Source organism: Gouania willdenowi, chromosome 18 (genome assembly GCF_900634775.1).
Source record: "Gouania willdenowi chromosome 18, fGouWil2.1, whole genome shotgun sequence".
Lineage (NCBI taxonomy): Eukaryota > Metazoa > Chordata > Actinopteri > Blenniiformes > Gobiesocidae > Gouania > Gouania willdenowi.
In genome coordinates this window covers 8,565,975-8,586,879 of record NC_041061.1, presented here as the reverse complement: position 1 = coordinate 8,586,879, position 20,905 = coordinate 8,565,975, and the positions used below count along the sequence as shown (strand labels likewise).

The following is a 20,905-nucleotide window of genomic DNA, read 5'->3' as shown; positions in this document are numbered from 1 at the left end:
TGTGCCATAGTTTGCGCTTATACGTATATGAAATAGAAAATCTGTAAGAAACCGACCATGTCCAAGCATTGAGTGAGTTCTAACAGGAGCTTTACTTTAAATGTCCTAGATTTTGTGACCAATTTCTATTTAATTAAGGGAAATATGTCATAATTTGAGGAAAGTTTGGAAGAATTTAGAATTTTTTTTATATGTTTAACATTAAAATATATAAGCACCGGGAAAACTGTGAGCCCCTGTAAATATTGAGTTTCATTTACACAATGATTCAGGTCATTTTTACTTTCTCTTGCGGGTTGATTTGGCCCCCAGGCCGTGAGTTTGACACATGTGGGTTAAGGTACGGTAGGGTTAGGCCAATGAACAACACTTAATGACAGACTTCACGAGGCCTTATTCATGCTAATGACAGGTGTCATGTCCTAATAATGACAGCGTGATGTCAGCTTTTGTGTATAAAACTTCAGGTAAAGTCTTTTTTTATTAACCTTTTGCTTTACTTACTTTCATTCTAAGTCGCACCTTAACCTCTAGATTTCTTCTCGTTTGCTTTCTTAATTTCCTTTTCTTTTCCTTATTTCAGCTTTCTAAACTTTCCTAGGGCGTAGTTTCTCACTCTCTTGTTGTCCTTTCTTTTTCTTTTTTTTTTTTTTTTTTTTTTTTTTTTTTTTTTTAAAATAGGAACTTTCATGTTGTCCAAATTTGGGCAAATGGGAGCTGATGATGAAATCTGTATATAATGTGAGCCTTCGTCCAGCCTATTTCCTTCCTGCTCTCCATCAACACAGTTTTATCAACAAAGGAAAGAAGGAATGGGTGGGGGTTGGGTTTAATAAGAAGTCAATGTAATATTATATATATATATATATATATGTGTATATATGTGTGTGAAGAAGAGCCTGTCTTGGTCTCTCAGACAGTATTGCTGACTCAGTTTTCTGCCTTAAACCATGTTTCTTTCTTGTGTTTTGCTCTTCTTCTCTCCCCAGCCGGTGGGGTTTGTCAGCTTTGACAGCCGATCAGAGGCGGAGGCTGCTAAGAATGCCTTGAACGTAAGTGTTGAGCCTTGCTCTTCTCATCTCCAACACAGGCTTACCACCTCTCCTACATCTTATCGCATATTTTTGCATTAAAATCAGAAAAATACAGACCTGTGTGATAAATAACATGCTAATATAAGGGAAGGTTACTCTACCACAGCAGCTTTACATACTTTGAGTAAATAAAGACTTTTTCTCCAAGGTCAGAAGGAAAGCAGCTCTTTCTCCACATTATAAATAGAAGATATTGATCGATAGGGTTTAATTGTAATCTTGTGTATTTCTTAGTTCGTAGCTTAGCAGGAAAGCCTTGATGAGAAATATAGAACAAGGACAGTATCACACAAACCTTCATTTTTGACTTCTAACATGTACAATGTTTGCTTCTAAAGTCTGTTCAGATGTTTTTTGCGTTAAAAGAAGTTTACTTTTCGTACCAAAAGTGACGCGACAACAACAGTTTGATAGGAGTCTGTCAAACTTTCAGGTTTTCTGATGATGTTGCTCTTCAAAGGAAAGTGAAGAAAGGGTGGAAATTATCATCTTATTATGATCCCAAAACAGCTCGACTAGGGCTGAGAACTGAGCTCTTGTTTTTTTTTTTTTTTTTTTGGGGGGGGGGGGGGTTTTGTCCCAAGGGGTCATATGCAGACGAGTCGAGTTTTTGCACACAAAAAAAAATCTATTCACATATTGAAAATTTCAAAAGACTGTAAGAACTTTAGAAAGACAAAGGCTTTGTTTTCAATCCCGGTAACTCCGTTGAGTATTTCCCCTAAAGTATGATGAGATGGAACCTTGAGTCTAAATAAACTCTTAATTCTTTTAATGACACTCTAAAAAACATCAAAATGTTTTTTTTAAAGGCAGATGGTTAAAGTCGAGGTGGGCTTTGGCCTCATTATAACATCTACCCTATTATTTATACTGGGGCAGCTTCTCCAGGCAGAAGCAGTGAGTTCACTGAGCCAAGGCAATCCTAGTTAATTCCTCCTTCTTCATGAGAGGAGTGATCCTTCGCTTATTTTGGGCTCAAACTCACCCGAGCCTCCAGATGAATTGGAGAAGTCAATCCTTGCTGTTTTGCTTCTGAAAACTTTTTACGCTCTTAATGATTAATGCCCTTTGGGTTTTGCATTACACCTTTATAGCTAATCAAAGATGTGTTTGTACCATTTGTATGGAATTTACCAGATACACCGAAACATGTATTAGAAACAATCTTTTCGTGGGTTAGGGTCATCTGTACATTGGCATAGATGTTCTGCAATACAATGAGTATTTACTGTCCAGTGTCTACTATATTCTATTAATATGATTAGGACGTTGGCCGATGATGACTGTTCCCACAGAAGTATACTTCCAAGTTTCTCAAGATACATTTCGAACAACGACAAAAACCTGAATCACACTGTGGCTAAATATCTCCGTTGATTTTTCCACCTTTGAAAGTTCTGAAAGCATTTTAAGTGAGAAAGTGACCAAGTAGAAAATCAACATGTGGTCATTTGATCCATGAAACTCGCGGAAACGCACGTCATGCCGACATTTCTGAGGTTTTCAGAGACCCTCCATTGTGCTACTGACTAAACTTCCTGTTAACTTCAAAACAAGAGCCCTATTTACAAAAGCATTAAAAACTAATGGAGGACAAGAAGAGATGCAGTTGAGTATGACTAGTGTGCCCTTCGTGCGTACTTAAAAAATTTCCTGATATAGTATACTGTACATCCGGTATTTCTCACGTACTAAATCTTTTCATACCTTCTAATGCGAATGCACTTCATGGTAATTTTGACGTCGGACTTAGTATGAGTATTACGTTAGTATGACATTTCGAACCCAGCCCTAGTTGAGTAAAGTTCCTCACCAAAAACGTTAAACAATAACGGATCTCAGTATAACTTCTACTGACACTCCCCCCATGATTACTGGAGGTACTGCCCGTTACCTGCTCATAATCTTACAAAGTGTAAACGTAAAGGTGATTACGTTCATAGTATGAGATTTTCAAGAAATTTTCATCTTCACAGCAATATTACAAAATAAAACATACATTTTCAGCTATTAAAAAGCCTCACAAGATTTTTGCGTCACAATAGAATTAGTCGTAATAAACATCTATTTGTGTGTCAGTATTAGAATATAGGTACAACCAGAGATAGAAAGCATAGCTAAGTTAATGTGGCAAGTATAGATGACATCATGTACTTGGCACAGGTCGCACCAGACTTTGGAATCTGACAAACATCCCCTAAACTCACACTTTTTGCGTTTTCCGGACAACTCAACAGAAGAACTTTAACATCAGAGATGTGTGCAGCACAACTTCGTCTAGATCTAAATTTGTATCCTTCATCAATACTTCAAGGCACACAACAAAAGTCTCGTCAGTGGACGTCTATTATTTATAACACAATCACTTGTGCTCCGGTGAGAGGATTTCTCTCGCAAGGCCGGTGATTGCAGACTCATTTTTTTTTTTTTAACAGAGGTTAAGAGTCAACGTGTGGTGAACCATAATCTTGCTGATAAAGACACCTCCCAAGATGCTGACTTTAAAAATCCCACACATGAAACAACAATGAAGTTTAGGAAAAATGACCTCTGTCATATTCCTTTCTGAAAGGAGCTTGTGAGAATGCTTTGGAAATGACCTAAACATTCACTAATCATAACTTGCATTGTTGTTGTTTTATCTCATTAGTAAAGTATCATTATCTGTTTAATAATTACCTTTTTTATATTAGAACTATTGTTAGGATGTGGTGAGACGTGTCAGACAGGAGTAGCAAGAATGTCCCTTTTTATTTTTTATCAAAAGTAAATGTGTGTGTGTGTGTGTGTGTGTCGATATACATGAAGACAATGTACCAACACACACAATGTCCACTATCCAAACATTCCTATGAATAGTGAGTCAAGTCATGTTTATTTATAAAGCACATTGTATATACAAGACAATTCAAAGTGTTTTACACAAAACAAAGGACAAGCATCACACAAGAGTTAGCACACTATGAGAATTGCATTTAAAAATAAAGAATAATCAAAAGAAAAAAAAATACAAAATCATCCAACAAAACAGGATAATATCGAATTAAATAGTGTGACTGTTTAATTAAAAATCAGTGTTGAATAGAAATTTTAGAAATAGATGCGAGTTTGAGCAGATAGTTTGTTCCACAGATGAGGGGCATAGAAACTGAACTCTGCTTCTCCATGTTTAGGTTTTGTCCTGAGAATATTATACAGGTGAAGGAGAACAATTAGGAAGTGAAGCACACATGGAATGAGTAAGAAACAATATGGAGCCTAATCACTCTGTGTGATGAAGGCGAGGAGGAAAACCTAGACCTAGACAAGACTGGCTGAGTCATACAGTAATAACTGAAAGTGGATCCCAAAAAGGGTTTGAACCAAGGACCTCAAACACTCAACATGACACTAAACCAACTTCAGAGATTCACCAGCATCTTTGTGCCACTTGTTGAAACCAATTTAAACACTGTTCTATCAGTAATTTGATTAGAGAAACACTTATTTTACTTTGAAGGCAACATAAAAGAGCCTAGGTGTAAGAAGAAGATGTACCGACTACACTCTCATTAGTAGCTGGGTTTCCATTACAGTTTTTTGCAAAAAGAAAGTGATAAAGTATATTTTCGCTTAGATCGCGTTTCCATTGAAGGTTGTTTTGGGCAGGAGCTTTGTAACTCCCTTGAAAACTCATCCCGTGAATACTTCTTTGCAGGAAGATGGACGCTCAAACACTCCTTATAACACTCTGTATTCCTTTGTTGTTTCACGTCTAATGTGGCAGTAATAAGTTTTAAGTATAAAGCTAAGAAATGTCTCGGTCTCCTGCTGTGTACACGTACCGTGTCATGTTTTCTCGTGTGATCACCTGGTACGTCACTTTCTGTGACGCGTTTTTGCGAAAAAAGTGTTTCCATTCCGCTTTGCTGATACATTTCAATATCGAAACATCTTAAAAACCTCCTCATGACAGCTTGAAAACTTTTTAGCGATATTTGAGTTTTTTTTCTTTCCGAAATTCAGGTGTTTCCATTACCAGTTTTTATTGCGTTTTTTAGTATTAGCGCATTTCTAAGGGTAATAGAAATGCAGCTAATGTCTGTGAATGTCTTTTCTTCATGGCTTCTTTAGCAGAGGTTTATCTCATATTATAGTGGTTTAGTAGTTGTTTATTGAGCCATTCTGACAGAAAACACAACAAAGTAAGGAAACAGAAGTAGAAAATCACACAAAAGCATATTGTCATTAAAAGGAGGGAAACTGTGATAGTGACATCTGTTTTTGCTGCAAAGCTTGTGACATCCTGGCCTTCGGTTGTCCCCAGGGTGTTCGTTTTGATCCAGAGATTCCCCAAACTTTGCGGCTGGAGTTTGCCAAGGCCAACACCAAGATGGCCAAAAACAAGCTCGTCGGCACCCCCAACCCGCCTCCTTCTCAGCAGAGCCCCGGGCCGCAGTTTATCAGCAGAGACCCATGTGAGTAAAACATTTTTTTCCTGTAATTGTTTCTGAGCTCATCGTCTTTTTGTTTTGTCAGTCTGCTTCTTCTTCTTCTTTTGGCTATGCGAACCTCAATGGTTTTTCTCCTGTGAGATTTCATTTTTGTCGTCAAGGTAAATAATGACATGCTTTTTTTTTTAGTTGTTAAAAGTTGCTCCATGTTAAAGTGAGAATCTGTGGTTTCTGATCTGTGGAGATACTGTGTGGCTTTGAGATTCCTTGGCAATTGAGAAGCGCTAGAAACGAAGCTAGAGAGACTGCTCCACTCGCTTCAACAACACACACATCCTGTCCTGTCGGATTAATGATTCATCACCTGTGCATGCTCATTGTCAAAACGTCGCTAAAAGAACTCCTAACTCAAGGCCCCTTCATGGACCAGGTGTGTGTGTGTGTGTGTGTGTGTTTGAGGAATTTGCTTTTGCAGCTTTGTGCCTTGTCTCCATTTGGTTAAATATTTTTCTAAGGGTTAAGGGTTCTGCATTAGTCACCCATTGATAGTTAAACATAGGGCAGCTGTGCTTGTACATTTTTCCTGAATGATCAAATTGCTCTTATCTCAGATCCGGGTCTTTCCCCCCCCCCCCTCCCCTAAGAAGGGCGTGGACCACAGGAAAATGGAAGGAAACGATTGAGGTCGTGACGTACACACACCACTAGAGAAATTGCTGTCATTTCCTGAGAAAACGTGTTTAAATCAGACGCCGTTACCGCGAGACACAGAAAACACACAGAGGTGAAATATAAACCTGTTCAGCTGCTGGTTTAGGGTTTATTTTATTGAGCCTTGTGCAGTTGTTGTTGTTTACTTTCCTCAGATTCTTCTGTTTAAAATGTGCACTTTCTCTCTTTACCAATTCACACAACTCGCATCTCACGTTGCACTTTACATCTCAATCATCATATATGAAATGGTTTCCTCTTTTTTTTCTTGCAAAGATCATAAGAAACTGACCTAAATATTGATATTCCAATGAGATCACCCTCCCATATAACAACTAATTTATTCCCAGCTTTTTTGTTTATAAATGTAATTATTGTTTTCATATCATATCGTCACATTTTAAAATAACTGTAAAAGTTTACATCCCATGGTGCCATGCTGACTCTGAGGAAGTTTCTCCCAGTGGCTTCTTCATTTTCAAACCCCTCTCTGAACCTCCATGGAGGTTTTATCATCCTGCTAAACTTATTTTTCATTAAATCTACCGATATTTGGTCTCTTTCTGTCCATCTTGGACTTTAGTCTCTCTCTCTCTTTTCCTTGTGTGTGACGATTTTGTCAACGCAAGAGTAAAATTACCGCAATGACATTATTAGAGCAGCTCATTAGCTGTCAGAAACTGGTGGAATTTCTCTGATAGAGCAAATATTAGCAGAGTTACAGTTGTTTAAATTGGCGTGTTCCAGAGATGTGTTCAGGGTCCCTAGGAAACCTGGACATTTGGATGGTCCGGACAAGGTGTGAAAAGAGGACAAGTTCGGGTAAATACAGACGTATGGTTACCAGGGTTGGAGTCGATTGTTATTCTAATTGCGTAATTGATAAATAATTATAATTATACCCTAATTATAAGTGTAATTGTAATTTAAAAAATCAGTTACTGTCATATTCGCAATAAAATTGTAATTGAGTTTAGATAATTTACTTTGTAAATGTAATTGCCATGAAAATTCTGTAAAGAATGTAAATTAACAATTATTAAAATATGTTTCATATCAAACTTTCCCACATTTTACCATTTAAAAAAAAAAAAAAAAAAAAGAAAAAAAGAAATTAAATCAAGGGGTATAATGACATGAAAAAGGCTCAGACATCCACACCATAAATATTAAAAAACAATATTTTCATTGATCAGGAAGCCTAACAAGGTAACCGATAGATAGGAAAGAAATTACATGATAAATATTTGTTTTTAGTGTATTTTACAGCTGATTTAAGAGCTGTTGTCATAGGAGATGCTAACAGAAAGCTAACACAAGAGGAAGGTGCACTTTTATTAGGTTATTTATTTCAGAATCAGTATTTGTGATTGTTATTGAGCTTTAGTAAATGAGAACGTAATTGTAATTTACTTTCTGAGGAAAAAACTGTAATTATTATTTAATTGTGATTGGAAAAAATGCTGGTGACTGTGATTGTAATTGAACATCGGTAATTGAAAACTTTATTGTAACTGAAAAATGTAGTTGACCCCAACCCTGGTTACCCTGGTTGGGTTAATTTCTTATTTTTTTATTTAGTGTATTTTTTTATTTTTATTTAAAGCTTCATTTTGCACTGTAAACTGTACACACATTGTTTGTTTAAAAACAATTTTTTTTTCCTAACATAATAAATAATTATAATCATGATTACAATATTGGTAAAAAAAAAACAATCGTGATTCTCATTTTGGCCATAATCGTGCAGCCCTAGTTGAAACAAATCAAGAGGAGACCATTTAGGATCATCACTGTGCACACTGCACTTCCACCATCATCTCCACCTCCACCCTGTCTCTGTGTACCCCCTTCCACCCCCAACCCCCCCACCCATTCACTCAGCACCCTCCTCACCCCACTCCTCCTCTTCTTCTTTCCACAGACGAGCTCACAGTGCCTGCTCTATATCCCAGCAGCCCAGACGTGTGGGCGTCATACCCACTGTACCCGGCGGAGCTGTCGCCGGCCCTTCCACCCGCTTTCACCTACCCCTCCTCGCTCCACGCTCAGGTAACCTGCAGCTGCTGTCCCACCCCTTACCACCACCATCACCTCCACTACCACCAGTTCTGCTTCACCTACTCCTCAACCCATTGCACAAACCTCTGAGATCACTTTCTGCTTCATTCCACAGATGCACCATACCGTCGCTTGTGACTCGTTTTGGAGTCTTGCAAATGATTTGGTTCTGTTTTGTGCTTATGATGTAAAAAAAATTGCATTAAAAATTGAGGATTTGAAAACTTCTTTTTAAAAAAATTACAGTTGGGTAGGGATGGGTAGGGGAATTTAAATTAATAAGCGTCATTTGTACTATTTATTTAATTATTTATTTCAGGATTTATTTTTAATTAAATTGCATTGTTTTGCATAGTTTATCAAGGGATTCTTTTGACAATGAAAGATAAAAGAAAATAGTACAGTATTTTTATTTTTGAAGATAAAAAATGAATATTTTTCAGTCATCATTTGTCTACAGTCTCTTTTTGTAAAATAAATCGTATCGTGAATCGAATCGTAAAGGGAGTTGTGAATCGTTACATCCCTACAGTTGGGCCATTTCATGTCATTTCAACAAATGTGAAGCACTTCAGCCTCAAAACGTTCTGAAAGATAAAAATTACAGTTTTAAAAGGCATTAAATTCATGAATCTTAAAATAAGGCCTGAATTGTCATTAAAATGTCTTTAATTAATGTTTCAAAAGTCTTACATTTTAACACAAGTATGATTTTGTGATTGTAATTAGTCTCACATTTTAAAATAAATGGTATCATTCGCTTTTAAAAAATGTATTTACTGTATCGTTGCGCAATCACAACAGCGGAACCAATTACAAAACAGGTGCTTGGTTGCAGCAGGACTTTCAACAATGTGGGGAAATGTAAATTTAACAAAAATTGCCTGTCCAATGAAGATTTTTCTGAATGGTTTTTATTTTTTTGTATTTTTGTTGTTGTTTTAGAGATTTCTGGCTATTTTGGTAGTCGTTTTGTGTGTTTTTTAGAGTGATTTTCATTATTTTAGTTGGTTTTATTTGTGACTTAGTCATTTTGTGTATTTTTACTTTGGGGGATGCCAGTACTGGAGAAAATCTGTGTTTACTGTGAAGTTGGTCTTAAATTTAATTTCAAATGGCAATAAAAGTCTTAAAAAGTCTTGAAATACATTTACATTCCCACATCCAGTTATGAACCACTGAAAAGAGACTGTCACCCAAGAACCAATACATACAGTACATATATGTGACTAATTGTTAGTGATGTGAACAGTCTATGTACATAGCTCAAAGCTGATAATGTTACATGGAGCTGAGACAGAGGCAAAGTTGTTTACTGAAGGCCCAAACATGTTCGAAACTAAACTTTTTTCCAGTTGTAATGGACTGACATGTCCACCAGATAGGATGTATAGTAAATGTAGGTGCAGCTGTGTTACTATACCAAATTCCAGTTCCCCATGTGATGTATTTCCTGAGATAATGGGAGAAAAATAAGGATGTACAAAAATTGCCACATACCCCCCCCACTAAATTGGCCATATCTAAAAAAAAAAAAAAAAAAAAAAAAGTATTCATACGATCAAACAAAAAATGTACAGTGTACCTATTGAATAATCGTGGAACAATTGGTACAACGTGCGTGGGCCTTTTTGTTGAAATGACAAAACAGGTAATAGAGACGAAAGCAACTAATTTTGTTCAGGGTTGCGAGACTCGAGCACAGCACAGCTTGGTTTTAAACATTCATAGATGTATAAGCTTGTTACATTAATTAAACCCAACACTGAGCCAGTTTTTCAAGGTCTTCTGATCTGCACAGCTTCACTGTGAGTTCACCAGAGTTCATCATTGATTTCTTGAAATTCCCTCTCATAAAGCCTCTTCAGTGCAACCTGATCCTCCTGCCCTCACAGTGATTTCTATCTCTAAATTTTAAGGAATGTTTTTATTATTTTTTATTTAATTTCCCGTCTTGCGTTGATCTTCAGTGTTCTATATATAACCCATTTCCTGCTCTTGGTCTAGTCATTAGAGAATATGTAATACACTTAGAATAGCATCCCCTGGGGTAAGACTGGAGCTTGGATGACGTCAGAATATAAAATGAGCACCAGTTAAAACTGGCATTAACGCATTTTCTCACTTGTGGACAAGAATTGACATAAAAAAAGGATTTGCCTTTTTTTTTTCTTCAAGTAATGATTCTTTGAGTGATGTTAAAGCTTCTTTTGATTTCTAGTAAATCTTATTGGGCACATAACACATTTCATAGAGCTATGGCATCCAGATAAACACAAAAACAGTGATCCCCAATGGCTTTATACAAATATAAATTAAGGTGTTTTGGTACAATAGAAAAAAAAAAATGTATAATGTGTACAATCACATGCATACAAATATATTTCTTAATATTTCAACCAAAAATCTCAATATCAACCTTTTTTTTCTTTCTTATTCTCAAATCTCATCCTTATGCCTTTGTATCGCACACACACGGTAACAATGCAATGCTCTTAACGTTTGCAAGTACTGAATATTTTTAAAAAGGATCCAAAAACCAACAGTCAAATAACAATCAAAATCAATGTAAATGACGCAGCGTCGCGTCTCGCGAGGTTCCACCGACTCAATCCTGCAATCTGACTCGCTGGGTGATGCTGTTTCGCGACATTCAATCAGCAATTAGTTTCTCCCCACATCATTTCCGCGGTCGTCACGTCACTGGGGTAGATGAAGTGAATAAGCGAGCAAAAAGCGCGACTATGTTCAAGTTCAATAGTCAGTGAGGTAACGTTTGGTGTGAACGCACCTTAGCTATGACATTGTGTCATGTGTTTCATGTAGAAACGTGATGACGCATGTGTTATAGAGAACCGTGCTGGGTTGAGGGTAGTTGATTGAATCTAATTTTATTTTATTAATCTATTCCATAATAATTAACTCCCCCAAAAAAGACCGATGTCCCTCACTTGACAAATAAATACAGTCGAGTTGTTTTTCTCACCCCCACTTAAGGTAAAAGCATCGTCTGACATTAGCTATGATGTCATAGTAACACGTGACATTGTGTGTTTAGATTCGTTGGCTCCCACCTGCAGATGGAACTCCTCAGGGATGGAAGTCCAGGCAGTTCTGCTGAAGTATGTGTAAGTACCAACGCATACTTTACACTCACACACGCAATTCTCTGCCTGATTCTGTTGAAAAAGTGCACACGGGTTGTGACACTGTAAATGTTATGATACGTACTGTAAACTCTGCGGCGGAGATATTCCCAAACATGTGCAGGAAATATTACATTGTGTTACTCCCACCGCGCACTTAACATGTGCATCATCTTAACAGCCTCTTTTCACCTTCAAACCTGCCAAGCTAACTAACTAATTGCCCTCCCTCGGCTACATGGCTTCAAACATAGAAGACGGAATATCAGCCAGTGAGGAAAAAGGTGGGAGTTTGAAACCAAGTGAGTCAATAAAAAGCACAGCCTCTCCCTCACACATCAGCGGCAGAGATGAAAAGTGTGATCTGAAAAGGGGGGAACTCCATTATTTCTCCCAGCTTGGGTCAAAGGGTGCAGAGGGTCCACTGAAGTTCTGGTTGATCTCAGGCATCAAAGGCAGGGAGTCAAACAGAATAGGCGATGAATGCTCAGTAAACATGACTAAAATGCTAATCGTGAATGCTAACACTGATTGCTTTGAAAGGTAACATTATTGCAGCCCAAGGACAAAGACCTGTATATGTACTAAAATACTACCACGGATGCAGGAACCAGGCTAACATTGGGCGACACACAACGTGGCCACGTTCAATCCTGGAAGCATCGGTAAAGAAGTGCAACATGGCTACGTGCAATTTATTAGCTGTAAACTAGATAAGTAGTAAATTTGGGCTATTATTCTTAAAAATTCTTAAAAAAATAGCATAACATTTGTAATCACATATTTCTAGAAAAATAATAAAGCTCTTTATTAACAAAGAAAAAAAATATTTTAGATTTTTCATGCTCAAGGTTCCACAAGGCCCCTGTCATGGGGGCATTTCCGCCAGTTTGGGAAGCACTGTCCCATCCAATAGCAATAAAAACTATATTAAAAACTATATGATTTAGTATTTCTTTTGAATTACTCCTTCTTTTCTCTAACGCCATATTTATCATGGGTGGGATCATTGCACCTATTACCAAAAACAGGGGGAGGGGGTTGGGGCATATACCCCCATCATCTAAGCCCTTGAATACTAAAATATGGGTTCCAAAATTGGGGGGGGTTATGGATCCTTTTAAGTGAGTTGTGCTTTTAATTTGGGGGGATTTGTTTCTATATAACAGTCAATTCTTTGTTTGTTTACCAAAATAACCATTAAAATGCATCATGGTCGGACCTGATTGTATGTAAATCAGCTAAAAAAATGATAATACTGCAAACTAATCTAAACCCTGTAGTTTATATATTGTTTTAAACCATGCACAGTGCTTTTAATATGAGTAAATATCCATTTATCTAGCGCCTGATATTCATTCCCTCTTTAATGGGATCGTTAATGTGGATCACGTGGCTGTAGCAGGCAGAGAATATTGTTCCACAGTTTGTTGCTCCCTTGCCACTGATATTAGGACCGGTGTCGTACTCTGACTGGTAGGATGAAATATCTTTTTAAATTAAGAACTTCTATCTGGCAAGGTGACAGAAGTAGGCGGTGGAGAATTGTAAAAGAAAAAAGAAAGAAATAATGAAAGAGAAGTAGCGTATAGATGGTGTTAAACATGGAGCATGCACTGTAAACTGCACAGATACCGACGCAGGCTGTGCCTAAAGGCCTGTTTTTATGGATCTTTATTAAAAACCGAGGAGCACAGGGAGCTTTATTTAAAACAGACGACAGATGAAATAATTGCTGTGAACCTGCTGACTGCACTTAAAGCACTCGGCTTCCTCTCAATAATTTCACAAGTGAATAAATCGGCGGAAAAACAACAAAACAAAAAGAGCACAACACAATCAGCTGATACAGTCCTTTTGTCTCTGTGTGTGTGTGTGTGCGTTTTTCCTTCCCTCTGGTGTCTTGGGACAGGTAGCCACATGTTCCTCCAACACATTGGGGAGTCCATGTGGAGATGGTTGGGGAGGGGGTGAACACTTACCAAGCTGTTGATTGGTGTTGGTCCATTTCTAACCCTGCATTAATGCTCCATGTCTGCTCCGCAGATTTCAGGCAAAAGATTTATCATGAAGATAAAAAGCCGAAGGGGTAATTGTCAGATGTGAGAATTGGGAGATTTCACCGAAGTCGCAGGGGGAAGAGGAAGGGAGCAAAGAGCAAAAGAAGGGAGTGGCTTATCAAGGAAATTAGAGCTTCTTTATCCAACTAGTAGGAAGTCATTTGGTCGGTCAGGACGCCCCAGTGGATATTAGCCCCTCTCTGAAAGAATAACAATCCCCACATCCGGCTCATATAGCGCAAGATGGAGTGAAGCCAGAATATTGTGATAATTACAGGCCATCGCAGCACAAACACACACATAATCAACAGTGAAAATATGCAGCAGGCAGCAACAGCACAGGCCTGAACATCTGTAGTCCCTGTTAGTCCTCCAGGCCACAGACCATTTGATACAGGGCTGAAAAAAAAAACATTTTCTTGCATCATTCGTGTTTGGTGCACTTTATTTTGAAAAATCTTCGCTTTTAGTCCACTTTTCACGCGTACAAATTTCCTCCTCTCCAAAACGCAGGTGCAAGCAAATCTTGCGTTTCTGTGCCTGAATGCAATGTGAAATTCCTCTTTTCTTTTGTTTTCTTTTAATGCAACCAACGACGGTAAAGAAAAAGTAATGATCTGAACTCACTATTATTAACTCTTGAATTCCCTTTTTTATTTCTTTTATTCACTCAAACAAATCGAGAGATTTTAGTGTTTTTCTACTCTCAGATAATAGATTTCTTACTTTGAGTTAATTGAATGTGATCATATTGAAGCGACTTAATTCATTTTTTCTTTTTGTATTCTGTCAGTTTGGTTCATTTTAAACACAGGCACAAGAGAAATTACCAGATAGACAAATAAGTCTGTATAGAAGTTACAGAAGAGTTTCCCAAGCTAGTACAGTATTTGACCTAATTCCAGCAATATTATTTTTGTCTTTTTGAATAATATAAGGTTTTATTGCAAATTATTACGTGGAAGTCAAGAAAACTTCAAAGGAAACATCAAAGCGATCGGCAGACACCTCTGACGAAGACTGGCAGTTGTCAGTCGAAACATGTCAGGAGATCAAAGTGCATTTCCTGAGGAACAGTTAACTGAATAAATGAATCTGTAACATGGTATTTGACCTTTTTCCTCATTCTGTTACTGAATAAAAGCAACCAGTGTGACCAACAGTATCAACTTCCCGTTGGATAGTAGCTGTATTTGTTCTTTAAGGATAATCCAGTTTGAACTCATAATGCTTTCATCTACATATTTTATTTCATTTAAATATCTATTTTAAAGCCATAAACCAACAAGTCATATCCCTTGTGTTGTCTAAAAAAAAAATAAAACAGATTCTGATTCTGATAAACCAGATTCATTTTTTTCCTACTGGGAGGTCACACAACAGAATCAGTGACAGTGGAGGTTCCCATGTGTGCATTTGTAGATGTAAATATATCAGAACATTTGCTACTGTAGATACCAACATGTTAATAAGTGTTTTAGTGTCATTACTGTGTAGAAAACCCCAAACCGTCCTGAGACCATTGTTGACCATTTAAAAAGTGAATGTTTATAAGTTAGATGCGACATACGTAGATATTAAAATAAAACTGTGACTCATGTTTCCTAAAAAGCATTGCTGAGTCAACCTTAATGCTTGGCTTTGTCCGTGACATTTTGCAGCTTTTGGAAACAAAGACTTTTTCTGTTCCAGTCCGTGTGTATCTTCAGCTCTTTGGAGTATGAGTAAAACGTGACTGATGAAACACTTTTTTTTTTTTTTTTTTTTGCTTTTTTGCATGTAGATTTATGTTGAACTTTGCTTGCGTGGAAAACACGTCTGTGTTGCACTAACGATGTGCCATGATGCAATAATGATGAGGTAGTTTTTCAGCTGCTTTAGCCTGGACAGCTAATGTGTTTTTCCTTTCTGTGAGGGTTATTTATTGTTGTGTAACTGGTACAAGTTCATGCAGGTATCCACCCACTTTTTAGGAGGGGATTAATTAAATGCTAGTGTTGTTGATACTGTCGACTGCTTAGAAGAGTCATTCATCTGTGTGTGTGTGTGTATGTGTGTGTCTGTGTGTGTGTGAGAAGCAGAATATTTGTCAGCCAAGTAGTCAACAATAGTGCCTACTGAAGTGAAGACAAAAGGTAATCCGTATTTTCCATCTAACAAGCCCTGGTGGGGGTGTGAACCCTTATCATGCATGCTTGTGTGTGACCGTGAAAGATTGGATGTGTGTGTGTAGTCTGACTGCCTTCCCCCCAAAGGAGATCTTTGGCCTATAGTCTTGACGGAACCAATGGTTCCCGTGCAACGTTGGACCAAATCCCAGTGGATGAGAGCAGAGGGCCAGCTGGGGGCCTTTCTCATAAGGAAGTAGGACTTTATTTCTCCGCCCACTGCTGACACACACACACACACTATCACAAACACACACTACGCACACACAAGGTTTTAAGGAGCGACATGCATGTCAGCAGCTGCCTTCAACACCACCACCCAGCTCCAGCAGCTATCGCTGGTATGTGAGAAACACAGCCTAAAGGCTTCTCCCTGGATTAAAGGGGCTTCAGACGGGGATCTTTTTCATGGCTTTGCTGCACAGGTAGAGATCTCAAACCAGATGGGTGTGTGAGGCAAGATTGTTCTCCATTAACCATTGGTTTTTCAAGGTTTTTGGAGCTATTTTTATTGACTTTTTCCACACAGTTTCATATCGTATTAATAACCAACATTTCCAAGTGAAAACAAAAGACCAGGGGATTTTGGGTGCTACTGTACAGTATCTCATAGAAAACCTACAGCAGACAAGGGCAACCGGCAGCCCCCTGTCTAATTTTAATGCGGCCCCCAAAGTAAATGTACAAAATGACAGAAAAATACACAAAACAAAAGCAAGAATACATGCAAAGAATTACAACATTGCAGAAAAATACAGTAAAAAACTTAAATTCTCCAAATACACACACAACTACTACAAAAATGAACAAACTGACAACAGTAATCCACAAAGTGACTCCAAATAACACAAAACGACAACACTAATACAGAAAATGACTCAAAAAATATGCAAGATTACAGATAATGACAACAAAAGTGTGCAAAAAGACAAGAAAAACACAAAAAATGTCTGCAAACCAACAGTACTTACAAATAAGCAAAACAGCAACAGAAATACACAATTACTTCAAAAAATGCAAAATGACTAAAATACACAATGTGACTCCCAAAATCTTACCTTTTTACAGGAAGAATACATAAAAGGACTACTGAAATGCACAAAATGCAATCATAACAATCAAGAATGACAGAATGATAGAAAAACACACAATTACCATGAAAACTCTTATTTCCTGTATTTCCATTATTCTAAATGCTGACATGAATATTGATCATGTGGTCCTTTGATCAGACTAACACATTTTTGTGGCCTCTGCTGTGATAGTAGTTGCCCACCTCTGACCTACAGCATGTATAGGATTTTTCTCAGGGTTTGCAGAAATTATTTCCCAAAATTAGGAAAGCCATTACTTTAAAAAGCGGGAGGAACCACAGAAGCTCATTTTCTTGTAATACTAGCTGCAAACAGGCACTAGATTTCTATTAGCTTAGATTTAAAAAGAGAGCCTGAAAGATCTTGCTATATTTGCCACATACAACAGTTAGTCAGTAGTTGTTGCAACACTACACTAAAATATGTGTGGGGAATATATTAAATTGTCGTCCGTGCCTATAGGTGGCAATAAGTAACACATTAGGGCATTGGGTTGTGGGGATTTCTCCAATGCACAAAGTGTAAAGGTGCATTCACATCACACGCGACTACAGCTACTATAGTTGCTTAAATCGCCCGTGATGAGTCGCTTGAACATAGCTGCTCTTTTTGCTCACTTCATCAGCGACCAGTGACGTGGCGTAGGAGGGTAAATTCATTGCCGATTGGATGTCACGACACAGCGTCACTCGAAGTCGCTAGAAAGTTCAACATTTTCAGTTTGAGACTTCCAGCGACTCAGAGCGCGCGATTGAGTCACTGGAATTGCGCGAGTCGCATCGCTTGAAGGGAGGTCGCCTGGTGTTGCATCATTTACATTGATTTTGGATGTAATGTTGTTGCCAGAGTCACGTTTGGTATGAACGCACATTAACGAGGCTCACAATGGACAAATATTTTTTTCTAAGTGTTTCAATTTTCAATAACTCAACATTAAAATTTAAGTTATCCTATTTTGATGAACTCCCCCTTCGATCGATGATTTTCCGAATGATATGATTCGTCTTTAAATACACTCTCTTTCATAACTTTCTGAGCATATAGCTTTGTTGCTAACATTTCCTCTAAATACTTGCATTGACAAGGCATTATTTTTTCAAGAGCTTCAAAGAAAACACAAAAAGAATTGAGAAAATTGTAATTATTATTATCCTTCTCAATTGTCCATTTGAATAGTCGTGGTTCAATGAAAGATTTTGCCAGATTTGTGTAAAACAAATCTAATAAACAGTAGATCCATATTTTTGTGTTTGTCATTGAACGCTGAAAGTTCATCTTTCATAGCAAAATAAAAATAAAAATAAAGGTTTTTGGTAAAAGCGTTCATTCGCAGCACAAGATCAATGATGATAACTGACACTCTTATCTGATTGGTTGGTAGAAATCAGTAAAACGACACACTACTCATGAGAAACAGTCGCTCTGTTTACCTATCTCACGTTTTGGTGCCTGGGCTGATTTATTGGATGTAACGCGTTGGACTCAGTGATCACTAGAGCTTCTCCCTAATATGTGCAGACATGTTCAATGATCAACCCAATCTTTAACCTTGCTGTCTCAGCCAGAACAAATCAGGTGGTCTGGAAGTATGCGTTGCATTGGTGTAGCCAAGCATGTTTCACAGTGCATCGATTCCCACATCCCTGGTTGAACACGCAGTGGGACATTAGTGAGGTGATCCGTAACTCTGCTTAAAAAATAAAAACCAGTTTCTCTCAACATGCAACAATCTGCATCCAGCTTTTGGACTTAGTCTGCAAACTTTCTGTAGTCGTCTCTCTGGTCTTTCAGGCTGTGCTGGGTTTACAAAGTGTTTATTGTTTCAGTGAGTTCCCCTCCTTCCTCCTCCTTTGAACCTGTCGCCATGGTTTCCATGTGATATCTATTTTCAGCCACACATCTGGTGGAAGAGGTCGAAGTTTTGACCTTTCTCTTGGTTTGGGCGATCCCGGCAGACGAGGTTTACAGACAAAAGGTTTTTATACATAAAAGCAAGAGGGCGATATAGTCAGAAATAGTGCTTTGAAGCACCATTTCATTAATTCTAGCCATTAGCTCTGTTTATGCTTATTTATAAGCACATTTTTTAACTTTCTAATGGATTATTTTGATTAATTGTTGTGTATGTTGACAAAATAAACATTAAAGAACGAGGCACAGTTGTTGACATCTTTGTTGGCTGACTGGTGTTGCTAGGGTTAGCATTATCGTTCATAATGGTTCCTAACCTTTTTTGGATCGTGACCCCTTTTCAATCTCAAGAATTTCTGGCGACTTTTTTTTTTCGCTAGAATTAGTTTTTGATCAAGTTTGTTCAATTTTCCAGTATTGGTAACAAGTTGTGCCAGCTCAGATATTTGTATACTGCATTTTATTATTAGTATTATTATTTACAACTAGATTTATATTTGACAAAGTGAAAATATGAAATACAATCGTATAAGATTGTGTTTTAATTTGTAAAAGAATAATAATTAAAAAAAGTCAAAAAATAATTTATTATTATTATCAATTACTAGACATTTCAGACGACCTCATTAAAATCCCAGGAGATCCAACATGGGGTCCCGTATAATGTGGATTGAGTAGCTAGTTAGCATAGCATCAGGTGGTAGAGGGGTCGTCTTCTGATCGAGAGGTTGGGGGTTTGATCCCTGTCTATACCCGTCAAAGTGTCCATGGGCATGACACTGAACCTTAAGTATCTCAAATGTTTAAAGAATCCCATTTTCTCCAAAATCATGCGAAATATCCCCAATTTGATAAAAAAATGGTCAAAAAATGTAGGAAATATAGAGAGAATTGAAGTTTTTAAGGATATTGTCGGTGCTTTGCATATTTGACATATCCCGCTTGTAATCTGTGTCCCACTTAAGATCAAACTGCTCAGAATTTTGGCCCCTGAATTAAAATGAGTTTGACATCCCTGGCATTTATTCTTCTTTAGAGATTTCATAGTATAGACTGGGCATGTTTTAACTGCTCCAGGAGCCCCGCCCATAATAAAGGCCTAGACGTACGTCAGCCAAAACCTCAGGGTTTAGTTACTCTTTAAATGAAATTGTCAAATGCAGGTAATCAATAACGTGAATGGCTAGACATGACCTACAGCTGCCACATTACATCCTGACACGTTAATCTTTTCTATTAATGTAACACATTCTCGTCTAACATCAAACACTGTTAGATGTGCAGTGTGAAATGTAGCTGTTTGATCTAAAGTTAGTTTCCTTTGCGTGTACTGCTTTCTAAAGTCATTTGTGTGTTTGGAAAGTAGAAAGTATCCCCAGATGAAATGTTGTCAAAAACAAGACAAAAGGAGTTTTAAAGCCTGATTTTTCGTGAAAGGGGCTGTGTGTGTGTGTGCGTGCGTGCGTGCGTCCATTTTTTCTTATTTTTTTTACCCCTTTTTTTTTTTTGCAACTCCACCAAACTTGCCATTTTTTAACCTATTTTCATCACTTCTTCTTGCCATATTTTTGCTCATTTTAATGCATTTTTGCCACATTACTCCCATTTCTGCCAATACATTTCAGTGCCTTTTCTACACATTTTTATGAAAGATATTTTCATAAAACCTTTCCACCATAATTCCCCCCTAATGTCGTCTCATTTTTGTCACTTTTAACTTATTTTCATCATATTTCATGCTTATTCACGATTTGTCATGCCCGTTATTTGCCAGTTTAAACTAATTGTTTCTACTTTTATCTGCCACTTTTAAGCCAATATGGACACTTTGAACTCTTTTTATTACTTTTTCTGTCCGTTTTTGGCCACTCTATTTTGCAACATTTAACCAGTTTCTGTGCTTTAAGAAAATCTACTTTTACCACCTTTTCCACCATTTTTGTCCACTTAACCCATTTTATTTCTGATTAAAACAAGGATTTACATCTTTAAGATGACTATATACTATGGCCCAAATAAAAATAAACTAACGTCTGTTTATCACATGGACCATCATTTTGCTGACTTCATGGATGGCCCCAAAAAGCTATCCCTTTTATTCCCCCTTATAGATGGCCCTGTCTCCACATGACTGTTCTTCAGTGTTAATTGTTCCTACTTTTTTCTGCCACTTTGAACCCTTTTTACCACTTTTTTTGTCTGTTTTTGGTCACTCTAATTTGCA

The 20,905-nt window shown here is 37.5% G+C and overlaps 1 protein-coding gene across 2 annotated transcripts in view; it reads left to right on the top strand.

The window, feature by feature from the left end:
* The window catches only part of LOC114480338 (RNA-binding protein with multiple splicing-like), a 49,039-nt gene that overhangs the window by 26,061 nt on the left and 2,073 nt on the right, over window positions 1-20,905 (top strand). The window contains exons 4-7 of one of the 2 annotated variants that reach the window (XM_028474414.1): window positions 990-1,052; window positions 5,404-5,554; window positions 8,166-8,293; window positions 11,361-11,430. In XM_028474414.1, the coding sequence (XP_028330215.1) occupies window positions 990-1,052; window positions 5,404-5,554; window positions 8,166-8,293; window positions 11,361-11,423 (405 nt within the window). In that variant the 3' untranslated portion in view covers window positions 11,424-11,430. The remainder of the gene's footprint in view (window positions 1-989; window positions 1,053-5,403; window positions 5,555-8,165; window positions 8,294-11,360; window positions 11,431-20,905) is intronic. The other variant, XR_003676088.1, reaches the window with a different exon arrangement.